General features: G+C 37.5%; 2 protein-coding genes across 2 annotated transcripts; both read left to right on the top strand.

Annotated features, from left to right (window-relative positions):
• The first annotated feature begins 748 nt into the window (after nucleotides 1-748).
• Nucleotides 749-5,654, top strand: LOC113734148 (folate-biopterin transporter 1, chloroplastic-like). Its single transcript, XM_027260509.2, has 9 exons — nucleotides 749-1,084; nucleotides 2,085-2,323; nucleotides 3,046-3,110; nucleotides 3,201-3,363; nucleotides 4,108-4,256; nucleotides 4,338-4,592; nucleotides 4,684-4,852; nucleotides 4,940-5,032; nucleotides 5,127-5,654. Exons 1-9 carry the CDS (start codon nucleotides 835-837, stop codon nucleotides 5,427-5,429), a joined length of 1,686 nt encoding a protein of 561 aa, XP_027116310.1. The 5' UTR covers nucleotides 749-834; the 3' UTR covers nucleotides 5,430-5,654.
• Nucleotides 5,655-11,371: 5,717 nt separating this feature from the next.
• LOC113734712 (uncharacterized) lies at nucleotides 11,372-12,237 on the top strand. The gene has a single exon (XM_027261368.2). It carries the CDS (start codon nucleotides 11,728-11,730, stop codon nucleotides 12,094-12,096), a length of 369 nt encoding a protein of 122 aa, XP_027117169.1. The 5' UTR covers nucleotides 11,372-11,727; the 3' UTR covers nucleotides 12,097-12,237.
• Nucleotides 12,238-14,205: the final 1,968 nt, after the last annotated feature.

Here is a 14,205-nt window from a genome sequence, read left to right as displayed (position 1 = left end):
AAAAAGAGAATGTGGATATTGGTTTGATTTAGTGGGGTAAATTGGAAATAGAACGTGAATATTGGATTGAAATAGTTTTGGTCGAGCAGTATTTCTGCAGGAGTTGAATAATATGAGTAAATTTAAAAATACATAAATTGATTGAAAAATATACTTATTATATGCATTATATATAATATAAAAAAATATATTTAGGAAATGATACGAAAATTTTTTTCCCAAAATAATCTTATTCAAACGGATAAACATTCAACGCATCCAATAAAAAGGTTTCCCTCCAATCATTAGTGATATGTTTTTAAGGTTAGTGTCATACGTAATTTATTTGACTTACTGCTTGTGATGATTCAAATTGTCTAAAAACCTATAAAATTTTCTGTTAACAATTCTATGCAAGTAAAGCTTATTGGCATCTATTTGAGTTTTACCCCACGAATTTCATTGAAGCAATACACTTCATTTCCTTCTTCCTTCCTCTCAATCTTTGGAAGATTTCTACATTTAAAAAACATTCTTGGCCCGAAAAGAATTCAATTTGAAATTGCAAATATACATATTACTCTCCTTTTTTTTTTTTCAAGCTTGTGAATAATGTGATAATAACTAGCTAATCCACATTCAATAATTTCGTGGAAAAGCAAAATTATGGATAATCTGTATCTAGAAAAAGTCCATCAAAATGTTCTGGTGGCTATTATTAGTATTTAAAAATGTGTAATTTTGTCATTTCATTTCATTTATCCTCATTTTAGGACGTAGTAGTGTTGCTTAGGAACCACTGCCCATTGATGACAAAACAAGATAGTACTATTGACCAGTGGGCTTTCTGTATTAATGGCAACACCAAAACCTCAGCATCCCACTTTCTCGGTCTTACCCTCGAAAATTCAACCTTTGTCCTTCTTCTCCCTCTCTGCCTCCTTACACTCTCAGGCTTGCTCCCGACGCAAACGGCAGTTTCACGTCGCCGTCGCCCGCCGGAAATCTCCACCGGGATCCGACATGTCTGTTTCCATCTCTATGCCTCCGGCATCGTCCACCCGACGCGACTCCGAGTCTGAACTTCTGCTGGACTCTAGAAATCGTATGTCAGATTAACTACACTTCAAAATTGAAAATGCCAATATGAATTTGTCGATCAGTTATTTATTCTTTTCCTCTTTTTTTTTTTAATAAGTGGGTCTGATTTATCTAGTTTCTTTTAAGTGGTCTCTGATTTTTTGTTTACGTGTCTTTCTATGAAGGGTTGCTGAGGAAAAGGAAAAAAGGGACAAGTTTTAGTTTTTAGTGACTTTTTTTTTTCTCTTCTCTTTGTTTGGTATTTAGTGATTTTTCCCCTTCCCATTTGATTTATAAAAATTGTTATAGTGAAAGTAAGAGCTGATGTGTTTTTGTATGTGGGATTCATTTGTTGTAATTAACTATACCGTGAATTGTAGTTGCATTGGGAACTTATGTTATATTCTTTGACTAGAATTGGAAAATGAAAGACTCGTAGCTCCGAGGCCATTGGAATAAGCTATGGAAAGATAGATTCTTGATTGATCCACTTAGAATATATTAATCTCATTTGTGAGTGACTGGAAATGTGGTTTGCAAACGCAATTTTTTTTTTGTCTCTCTTAGAAATTAAACATGCCGTTTATGGATTCTAGTGAAGTCATTTAGCTTTTGATTCAATGTATTACTTTCTATTTACAAACTTCTGGCTATGTGGCTGTGTATCACTTAAGTAAGTCTGTCATATGTTAATCTCCTCGTTTTTGGTTACGCTATGGTTGGCTTTCAAATATCAGTATCTGTTTTGCCATATGAGGGTGATGAATCAGATATCGATCAGTAAGCAATGAATACAAGAAAGGACTGCCTGATTTAGCATCCAGTTAATGATGGTAGACCTAGTTCACGCTACTAACAATTGGTGTTCTGAAGGACTACATGATTGCTGCCTTAATCTTTCCACTGCCCTAATTAGGAATCATTTGTCTGAATGTAATATAGTGAATTGGGACTGCCAATAATCTGTTGTTACGTGTTAAACTTTTTTGGACAATCTCTCTAACATTTTGAAGCTCCTTATCAAGGCGTTAGAAAAGGGGATTTGCCAACAACCAATGTTGAAGAAGATAGCTCCTCCTCTAGCAAAACTGTGACTCGCAGCAAGAACAGATATTCACTTAAATCTATCACATGCTTTGGAGTAGACCTGACTCCAGATAACATAGCAGTCGCTATGGTATATTTTGTTCAAGGCGTTTTAGGCATTTCAAGACTGGCTGTAAGCTTTTACTTGAAAGATGACCTGCACCTGGATCCTGCAGAGGTATGCAACTTGTTGCATGGAAAATATCTGTGGAATTTGTAGATTAGTCAATGAGGATTTAGTTTTTTTTTTTGTTTATACATAGTTCTTTTTTTTTCTCTCTAAATTAAAAAACGGTCTAAATTTTGGATTCTAATGCTCAATGTTCTTTTGAATTTGGTAAAAGACCACCAATTATGATGGCTTCCTCAGGTTTTTTAAAACTTCAATTTTCACCATTTTGTTAGTTCTGTGAGTTTGTGTAATTATCTTCTAATCTGCATTTTCCATGAGTAAGATCTAGTTTTCCTTTATGCCAGATATTTCCATCAATTTACAACTTTTGATTATGTGCTTACATTGTTCTTTTGGATTCTTATTTTCCATTTATTTCTTTAAATGTTGAAATCTTCTATCTGTTGATTAAATATATCAAAGCAGCTTCTTTTTGCCCCTCTTTGTATTTGTCTATTGCTGCTTATTCATTTGGCTGATTATGCCATAATAAAACTCTATAATTCTTGAATGTCTTCCTTTTTTTTTGTTCAGGGATTTATATTTTATTTTATTTAGACTAAGCACCAAATGTGTTGGACTTCCAAGATTTTGCTAATTATGTTGGGATTCAAGATTTCTTTTGTGATTGGAAAATATTGTACATAGCTGCACCCATATCCGTTGCATAGAATTCCCCGGGTGACTTTGAATGGATTGGGGACTGATGAGTTTATGTGTTTGACTAGACAGCTGTAATAACTGGTTTCTCATCATTGCCCTGGCTTGTTAAGCCTCTTTATGGATTCATCAGGTGAGCTTTATCTTTGACATTATACTTGTCTAACATGTCTTTCTTTTCAGCACGTGCGATTCAATTCTAAAAATTATTCTGTCATTGTAGTGACTCTTTCCCACTTTTTGGGTTCCGACGACGGTCGTACTTAGTGCTATCAGGACTTCTTGGAGCACTTTCATGGAGCTTGATGGCCGCTTTTGTAGATGGCAAGTACGATGCTGCTTTCTGCATACTTTTGGGATCCTTGTCTGTTGCCTTCTCAGATGTTGTAAGTATTATGTATAGTCAATAACTCTACAAGATGCACATTTGTGGTCAAATTTAATGTAGAAGATGCAATTATTTGTTCGTTTTGTTTTAGAGGACGTGGTTTGACCACCAGTAACTTGTACTTCCAGAAAGCAATCTTTTCATATCATTTTTGTGTTTTAATAGTTTAGATCTGAATGCAAGATCTTAGAGACTCTTTAAGGTTTTCTGGTTTCAACATTGTGTCTGTGTATTCTCTGCGGGTTAAGGAGGAAAGAGGAAAGAGAGGTAATGTAGGTGGAGAAGAAGGGATTGAAGAAGACAGGAGGTTTGGTTTTAAAGCGAAGGGATCAGTGGCGGGGGTAGTCAATGGCATCAGGATAGCGGAAAGGTTTCTGTATGGGGAAGGGAGACAGGGGATAGGTTAGGTAGAGAGGCATTGTTTCATGCGGTCCTTGGGGAGAGAAATGGAAGCATTGGGTGGGGGGATATCACTGGCTGCATGGGATAATCATTGGCTACAATGTCGTGATTGTGGCGAGTGTGTGGTCGCGGAAAAATAGCATTAGAGATCCAATGATTAGCCTCTTTTTCTCAAACTACAAGTGAATGTGACAATCACTGTTTAGTCATCACTGGTTGGTGTTGACCGTAACTATTGTACTCTAAAAATTATAGTAGCTATAGTTGGTCAGTGCTTGGTGCTTTTTGATCTAGCATATCGAAATTTTGGCCTGCACATAAAAACTGAACCTTTATACAGGTAGTAGATTCAATGGTTGTGGAGAGGGCTCGTGGTGAGTCTCAGAGTATGTCAGGATCTCTTCAGTCATTATGCTGGGGCTCTTCAGCATTTGGGGGGATTGTCAGTGCCTACTTCAGTGGCTCTCTGGTTGATGCATATGGTGTAAGGTATGTATGTTTCTGTTATGACCTTAAAGATAATATTGTAATTGGTGAGTCATTGCTCATAAGCATTTTGAACCCATCCAGGTTCGTGTTTGGCGTGACTGCGTTGCTTCCTCTGATAACATCTGCAGTTGCAGTGCTTGTTAAAGAGCAGCGTGTGGTTGTTCCAGCAAGGGGTCAGAATATCTCTTTGGGAAGTCCTGGATTTTTAGAAAGCTCGAAAAATAGCATCATTCAGTTGTGGGGTGCTGTCAAACAGCCCAATGTACTTCTTCCGACATTGTTTATTTTTCTATGGCAGGCAACTCCAGTGTCTGATTCTGCCATGTTTTTCTTCACGTATGTGATTTGAGGTTTTAACCAAACATGCCAGTTTATGCTTTTATCTTTCTGAAACCTGAAGCTAAAGATTTCCTTTTCCTGATTCTAGCACAAATAAACTCGGATTCACCCCAGAATTCCTTGGACGGGTGAAGCTAGTTACATCAGTGGCATCACTTCTAGGTGTTGGTCTTTATAACGGTTTTCTAAAAAATGTACCTTTGAGAAAGATATTTATCATAACCACTGTCTTTGGTGCCGTCCTTGGAATGACGCAGGTAAACGTCTCGAGTCTTTTTTGGGGTAACTTATCCGGTGGTTTTTTCTCATAAGTTGCCTTAAGTGTAATTTGGATGTCTGCACAGGTTTTACTGGTAACTGGATTGAATAGGCAATTTGGAATAAGTGATGAGTGGTTTGCAATTGGGGATTCATTGATTTTAACAGTGCTTGGTCAGGTAATCTGGTGTTGTTAAACATTTCTCTGTAGTATAGATTGTGTTTCTGATCCTGCTCCAGAATTCCTGAAAGTTTAACTTTGTTCTCTGCCAGGCTTCTTTTATGCCTGTTCTTGTATTAGCTGCAAGAATATGTCCAGAGGGCATGGAAGCAACTCTCTTTGCTACACTTATGTCCATATCCAACGGAGGAAGTGTTCTTGGGGGCCTAATAGGTGCTGGCCTCACGCAGCTTTTCGGCATCACCAAGGACAGATTCGATAATTTGGCTTTCCTGATAATCCTTTGCAACCTCAGCTCCTTGTTACCATTACCGCTACTCGGACTTCTCCCTCAGGATGATCCAGATACCAGCAGTTCAAAAGATTCTGGCGATATTGAGACGAAGACTAACTGAAGTTGTTGAGTACCTACAACGGCTCCAGGAACTCAGCTGGGGATACCAGGAGAGACCGTGATAATTGATTCAACAAATACCTTCATGGCCTGCTGTAGGATATAGAATTTTGATACGAGGAGGCAAAAAAGGGTAGAATAGAAGCATGGAGTTGTAAATAGAAAGGAACATCCTTGTAAACTATACAAACAGTCAGAATTGGATGTCTATACGTTCTTGGATCCATTTTCTAGCCTGCCTTTTACCAACATATGAGCAAGTATTATATATCCATCCAAATTCAGCTAAACGCATTCCAGACGGATCAAAATCATGGTCTAAACATGACGCAGGAATACATGAGGGCAAATTCTCCAGTCTATTCTGTGGAAATAAAGAGGCAGGTTTCTCAACATGACCTAGGGTCGCGTGGCAAACTGCTGATCCTGATTGGACATCACATGGTGGGTCCTGTCTTGCAATTTTCCACATTTATGTGGTCAATTATCCGACAAAACTTGAGCAATTGATTGAGGTGTCACTACTAAGCTTTACCGACTCTGTTGAGTTTAAGCACTTTTAGCCATAATTGGCAGAAGAAGGGTTACCTATTTGATTTGTTCGATGTTGCCCCACAAATCTATCCTTCAATTCTTATTGGATAAATCCCACGCCGCGTTACCTATTTCTACTTCTTTCTGTTCATGCCTTTGTTAAGAATTTGAAATGCATCTCAAATTCTGACATATATATATGTATACACATAGATTTTTTGTTGTTCGCATTTTTTCTTAATTTTTTTTTCCTAACAAAGAAAAGGTAGGATAGGATTTAGAAGAGCGGCAGGAACTGTTGTTTTGGTACTTTGACGTCAAACTCTTGTGCCTTTGGCTAGAATTGTTAACCTACCTACGTGCTTGTTCCTAGAACTCATAGTTACCATAATGATTGTTGTTTTGTGCGGTGATTGATTGCTCGACATTTATTCCCACATCTGCATCAAACAATTGAAGTGTATGATGATAATTTCCCTTCACGATCAGGGGAGGGGGGACAAGTAATGAAAAAAGAAACTCCAATTCAAGAAGGGCAGGAAGGAAAACATATATGTTATTATCGAAACCTTCTCAACTGTTTCAGCAACCTTTTGCTGTGCATATATTAATACTATTATTTCTCAATACTGTACACTACTGTTGCTTCCATTATTTAAGCTCATCATGAAGCCTCGAGATTGCGGGGTAGATACTCTGGATTTAAGGTTTTCAGCTGCACCTCCTGTCACCAATTGGCTGGATGGTGTTGATTTGTGGGTCCCCCTTAAACTGACTTTAAGGTCCGATTTACCGATGACTCCTGAGTGTTTCTAACATAATTGTGTGTGTTACTTCTTCTGTCTATGGAAAAAAAATGAAGTCTCAAGGTCTCGAATTGTTCCGTTGACCCTTGACAGAACATTTTACACATTTTCCGGATTGTCTTTTGGCGCCTTTCACACAAGCGTAATTCATGTAGTAGTATATAATCTTCACGGTTGAAGAAAGCAAGCAACACTCACCGTTACAATATGCGTGCGTATTCTGCTGCTGTAATTTTTTATTTACAGATTTCTCGTTGCATTTTAAAAACCAATAGCCATAGGGTAAGATTCTTGGCCTTCTAGTCAACGAGTCTGGACATATCCTAAAGGTTAAAAGCAGTCAGTCATATGGGGAAGTTGAGATCCCGAATCATGATGAATGATCGAACCTGTTATTATTGCCCCAAGTGTCAGAATAAATAAACTCAACGAAGCTCCCCCGTGAAGCTGAACACAACAACAAAATACTGCACAGTTTTGGCCAATGATAACATATTCCCACGGTCAGAAAATGCTTGATTGATTACTACCGGGTAATCAAGAATTGATAATGCTTTTACGATGATGATAAATAGCTATCATAAGAGAGTTAGCATACCTGAGAACAATGATGGAACATGATTAACAATAGCAATTAGCTACACTAATTTGTCGTTCTCTCTAAGATCAACTGCCTAAAAATGTGCAAAGTTAAGTTAAAAAAAAAAAAAAATCCCTTGCAGGCTGTACTTTTGTTTGGTTCCTATATATGTTCACACATATGTGGGATTTGGATATGAGATTATATGTAACGAATCAAAATAATTAGGCACCAAAAATGACTCTTTTAAAGAAGATTATGCAGTTGCAGATTGTGCATGTGGAGAGCCATGTGACGGGCATTAAGCTACGGCATCATCCATTAAAAATTTCGACATTCTTCCGCTTCATAATAAGGAAGGAACCTCTTAACAGCCCCCCCGTGAGAAATCATTGGAGCTCTGAACAATGGATGTAGAGCTAAATTCCATGGAGATATAATTGATGGGCTATGTTGAGCAGCTGAACTCTTTTAATAATGACGAAAGACGAATGCCAAAGTACTATGTAAGGCAACCAACTGCTCCTATATCTTTAGGGCCTCCCTTCAATAATTACTTATATCTTTTATAAGTGCTCGCTGCTTGTGTAAGATGTATATGGAGAAGCAAATTAAAACATGCCACGCAGCACTACTATGTGGGGGGGGGGGGGGGGATAAATAATTGTTTTACTTTGCAAGCCACTCGTGGTAAACCATCATAATATAGCTTCTTTTTTTTCTCTGAAAGCAATATAGTAAAGAATTCGAGTGCCTTTAATAATATAGCAAAAGATTAGGTATGTCCATCCTTTTTTTTTTTTTTGTTTAAAAAAAAAATCATTCATAAGGTCTCTAAAATTTTGTGTATGAGAAGCAACTATTGATTTGATCATCTCGTCGTCCTCTCAAGGTCCTTTTAGCTGTTAGGCATATATGGGATTTGAATTTTGGGGTCATACGGTTGACAGTGGAATGAGACGGGAGTACTTAAAAAATATAAACTAAAGGAATCAGGGAAATACATGTTATTTCTTTGTCCTCAATCAAGTGTCAAATTGGCAACCAACAGTCATGAATGAATGGTTGCAACCAGAAATGTATCTCCACCAAGACAAATATCAAGGCATTTGTCTGTACTATTCTTATATGAGCGATGACGCATCGAAATACATCACTATTTTAGCCACTAGAAATGCTGGTCTCCCACTAGACAAGAATTCACATGATGTATGGTGGACCATGGGAACCCCGCGTGAATGGTTCAGCGGTAGCACTTTCCACTGGTGATTATTTGGTCCCAAGATCGAGTTTCTGCTCTGCTGGATTCTTCCGCGCACTTATCGTGTTTGGGTCGGATTTGGATGCCGAGCCCAGACCGCAAGGAATTAGTTGGGTCCCGTAAGAATTGACCCGGATACCCTTGTGTCGACAAAAAAAAGTACGGTGGACGATGGGTCTGTCTTTTACATGTTACATGTGGCCATGGCCAAAACCTCTCAAATGGTAGTATTATGTGATGGCCTTCGGGCTGAGAAACCCCACATGCTACTCCATGCCCTGTCTGTGGACCATGAGGTGGAAATGCAGACTTTTCGCCATGAAGGATAACACTGCTGCAATTTAATTTACAGCTCAAATGGATTTAATGACTGGAAATTAAAAGATTATAGCCTAGTTATGAAACAAAAAATGTGAATTGAATTTTAAATGATACAAAACTAAAACCTTTGTACTTTTCCCTCATTTAAATGCTTAAGCGCAATGATTATCTGATGATTAACGAATGGAAGACTGGCTTATCATCTCATCTGGGAAGGATAGATGACTAGGTCCTCCTTTTATCATGTCTCATTTGGGTTGTACCTGAGAATACATTTCCCAATCCTATGCTGTAAACTCCTCAATTTTGCACTATATATGTTCTTTTTCTGATTTTTCCAAAAGACGCTTATGAATTTGTGTAACACATATTACAGTTGAATTCACCATAACTACATGCATGCTGTTGATGTTTGACATGGTAATAATTCCATTATAAAATTACCTTAATCCCACTTGCATCTTGTTTGTTCCACACTACTGTAAGTAACAAAGGTGGAGGCTTCTTTAATTTCTCTCAGAAAGGGATTGTATAGGAGTATATGTTTTAGGACACGGAAAACGTATATTTGTGAGATATGAATTGTATAAAAGTGACTGAAACGTCCTTATTGCTTAATCTCAGATAATGACAGCCCAGTTTTCAACTATTTTTGACCAGCTGAAGCAACGAAATTCTTATATGGTTCTTTAAGTAGAAAATTTCATCAATTTTGGCGAGTACTGGTCAAATTAGACCACCCAATAATTGCCCATATAAAAAACCATCATGGCAGATCAACTTGGATTTGGGGCAGGGAAGTGGATTCTGGCCCAAAAGGACTCCTTCCAATATTTTCTTTCCACCTTAGGCTTAGTTTGGGAGTTTAGGATAGAAAAGAAAAGAAGGGAAAGCTTAAGTTATGAAAGAAGAGAAGAGAAGGGAAGAGATTGATGACCGTCCCTGCACGGTTCATGGTCCAGATTGGACCATGAAAAAATGTGCGGCTCAGATAACAAGTGGTAACTCGATTTTCGCGTCAAGTGTGGGGCCCACCACTATGTGTTGTGAAAATACAATATGTGGAAAAAAAGTTACACGGTGAACAAAAGAAGTTACGCGCTGTTGATGAAGAGGGAATTTGCCAGGGACGGTTGCACCAACCGTCCTGCCCCGAGTCCGATCAACTTGATGAAAGACTGGACTGCCCCAAAAGAAAGCAACCTTCGTCATGGAAAAAAAAAATAATAATAGCGTAGACCAACCACAGTGATGAAATGTGGAAAATCTAGAGTATCATGCTTTAATAATTGAAGGTTGTCAATTTTTCCGGTGAGAAAGATATGATCAACGTTACGCAAGATTCAGGGAACAGATACACCAATTGGGGCTTTGAAGTCTATTGAAACCGGGGGAGGGGTTGGTACGTTGGAAGGCAAGGTGAAAGGGATTGCAAATAGAAAGTTTTCTACTTTAAAAAAAAAAAGAAGAAGAAGGAGAATGAAACCTAGCTTTTGTGTATAAAAACATAGAAAAAATTGAAGTATGGTTGATCATCAAAAAAGGGAAAAAGAAAAGAAAGAAAGAAAGTTTATCACAAACAGGGAGGGAATGAAAAAGAAAAAGCATATTGGCTAAAGATAATAAACATGTGAATGTCAATAGATTCAAATAACGTACGGTGAAGGTGTTGAATTTTTGTGATGGTGATGCTGGCGCTTGATTGAATGAAAGGGGTTCAATAGTCAATATCTGAAACAAAGACTTTAGGCTTATAAACTATCTTAGCGTAACGAAAAGTAATAAATGTGCACTATAAAGGAAAATTTTTGTTTTGCTCCGTGCCCTCGAGTTTCCATTGATTCTTTTTTCGCTGCTTGCCTAGAAGAAGTGGATAATACCGAATTATGCAGCACTTGAATAGAACTCCCTGACTTGAAGAACATATTGATTGATCAATAATAATTCAGAGGTGGATGAACGCTGCTGCAACCTCCATCCTGCCAGAGATGTCGAATCAAATCTTTCAAGTTTTTCAACTCAAGTTGGCATATTGGTGTTCATATACTTTATTATTGAGTAAATAGAGCATACGAACGGGTCAACAAATGCATGGGTTCGAGATGAGAATGGCCTATCCCAACATGGGGATGCTAAGGCCATAAAGCTCGAGAAAAAATCAAAAGGAAGCCAGAAAAAGCCAAACGCTGAGGCCGCCAGATGAAGCGATTCAACTATGTCAACCGAAAGTAACCGTCAATCACCCAAAGAAAAAACTACCCCTTTAGGTCCAAAAAGCCAACAAAATGCTTCTTCAGTGAAAGCGAGCATGGGCTACGTTAGATTGGATTAAACCCCCTCAATTGATTCTTTAACGTTCAAGGGGGCCATCGATTGGGGTCCCCCGACCACATTTGTCTCATTTTCCACTGCCCCATGTCCCTTAGAACATGGAGGAAATTATGGCAGCCTTGCCTACTATAAGTTGCCCCTCTTTTCCACACCCTGCCGATCTCTACCTCCCTCGTTTCTTTTTTTCTTTTATATATATGCCAAACCTCATAAAGCCTCTTTTGCACCAAACCAACACATACTCGTACCGCTATATATATAGTTCACAAGGCAGCATCAAAAAATTTAAGTCCATAATTTTCAATTGAAGATGTTTAGCCAAGAAGGAAAGTTTCCTTGCAAATGATTGAAAAAACATTAGATTCTTTGCAAAAGTAAGTAAAAGGGGGGTCCTATCTGTTGATATTTCTTTGATCGCTTTTTGGAATACGGAAGGTTTTCATCAACAAAAGAGAGAGAGAAAAAAATGGAGATCGAATTGGTGAAGTGTGATTGTTGTGGACTGAAGGAAGATTGCACTCAAGATTACATTAGTGAGGTGAAGGCAAATTTTGATGGTAAATGGCTATGTGGGCTGTGCTCAGAAGCTGTGAGAGATGAAGTTAACAGAGGGAAGAAGCAATCTGGAATGGATGAAGCTGTGAAGGCTCATATGGCCTTTTGTAGGAAGTACAAATCCAATCCTGCAATCAGAGTTGCTGATGGGATGAGGCAGATGCTAAGGAGAAGATCAGGTGATTTATCATCATCATCATCTTCTTCTTCTTCTAAGAAGTACTCGAGATCATCAAGTACATCCCAAGTGGGAGATGATTCATCTTTCTCTTGTTACTAGCTGCTTAGATTAAAAGAAAAATTGGCCCCAACTTCTGTTGGAACAAGGGATAAAAACCTTTTTATGGCCAATTCCTAGTTACGCTACTTGTTTTGTACAGAGGATGTTATCAATTTCAATGGAGGCTTTTTAGTTCTTTTCTGTTTTCCTTTACAAGAATGTCCATTTCTTTTTGTCTTAAAAATACGGTAAAGAACATCTACCATGCGAGCAAATTCTAGCTTCAGTTCTCCATTTAGGCTGCACATGGTTCTCCACGATAATTGGGTACTGCATTCCATTCAAACCAATGCGATTCTGATCATCAAGGCAGCAGCAAAACTGAACTTTGAACATGAAAATGATTTTCTTCATCTTCCCTCTTGATCAAGATAATAAATGCTACGTAGAACTTCTAAATTTCTCATAGCTTATCATAGGTGGATACTTTTGAAGGAAAAGTGCAAATTTACCATTGGCCTTGTTGAGTTCTGTTCACATTTTCTTGATGACTTTCAGCGGAATACTTAGAAGAGGAGATAATGAGTGTGTAGTAATATTATAGCAAAGCAACAGCAGCAGAAGGGCTTGTTCCAAAAGGTGAAATGGCATGTTTCCGAAAGATCATTCGTTCTTTTCTTTGGAACAGCATTCTTTCATTATTTTTATTTTTTTGATAGTAAAGAGACCAAAAGAACCTGCAAAAACTTAACGTTAGAAATGTTTATTAAAAGACAACAACATTGCAGGTCAATTCCCCACTTAGCCTAAAAGGACTTTTTTGATTATTATTGCTCCAGATGCCTCAATTATACTTCTTGTTAACTCAAAGTCATTCCCCACTGTAAATAGTGATTGTACGAAAAGTTGAGTATTCTTTTGAAGAAAAATTCTGTAGTAAACAGTGTATTTGTGATTCTGCATCGATGCTGCTAACATATATTAATGCTTCACTTATGAGCTAAATGACAATTATTGGATGGACAATAATTTAGCCCAATTGGCCTATTAATTCTGTCATTTCATTACAGATGACTCACCAATTCAACTGTACTCACTGCATTCATTTTAGCGAATTAGTTCACCAACTTGGCTAATAAACAATCTTACACATCAAGTGGAGGACCAACTAATCCACAACTTGAACATTTTGGGCTAGAGCTCCGCTTGGATTACAAGTTTTTAGAGTTATTATAAAAAAACTATACCATATTGATATCTGATATATGTGAAGCGAACAGGTAATCAAAAAAAAAATTTTCTATGAAAATTCACGTTCCAAACAAAGGTCGAAAAAGCGTTAAAACTTAATTGGAATCCTTGCTCTTTTGTAGAGGATATATTTCGGGGATCTTGATTTCAAACATCTATCCATCAAGTATCCCAAAATTTAATTTAAAAAAAAAAAGAGTTAAAAGCAAAAACGAAATGTGAAAGAAAATGAAACAGATGGAGGCAAAAAAATTACCTGCTACGTTTCATTAAAATAAACTGGACAAAAAGTGACCCCTATCTTTCAGTAACGGAACGGCTTCAATTATAGACTCAGTACTATTAGTATTCATATTAACTAGTATTGGTGAGAAACCCAAGAAAGATATATACCAGTACTTCATGTAAGATTTGTTGCACCATTTGGACACTTGTGATGAGCTTTTATGATTTTGTGAAGCTTAAGAAATTCCGGAGGTCAATGGGTTGCTTGAGATTAAGTCAATCAAGAATTTGAAGTTTTTGTCACCTGGCTCATACTTTAAACCTTGTTTGATTGATAGTTTTTTTTTTAAAAAAAATTATTAATAAAATTTTTAACCACCACCTTATCTTATATATATATCATATCATTATACAGAGTTTCACATCAAAAACTTCAAAAACTTGCAACACAAATAGGCCTTTCGACACCATTTATGCTAGGATACGTTCAAAACCGGTTGCAATATCAATATGTCACTTCTGAAGTACGGAGAAGCTTATTCACGGTCCCAACTACTGTATGTTTTATGTCCCTGATGTGTATTGTAATTGTATCAATCGAATCGGGTAAATATCGGGTAAGTACTACTTTCTTCATCTTGAGACAAACAATAAGGGTGTGTTTGGATCCCCTGTTTTTTGGGTTGTTTTTGA

This window comes from Coffea arabica, chromosome 3c (genome assembly GCF_036785885.1).
Source record: "Coffea arabica cultivar ET-39 chromosome 3c, Coffea Arabica ET-39 HiFi, whole genome shotgun sequence".
NCBI lineage: Eukaryota > Viridiplantae > Streptophyta > Magnoliopsida > Gentianales > Rubiaceae > Coffea > Coffea arabica.
This window is presented reverse-complemented; position numbering and strand designations above follow the sequence as displayed.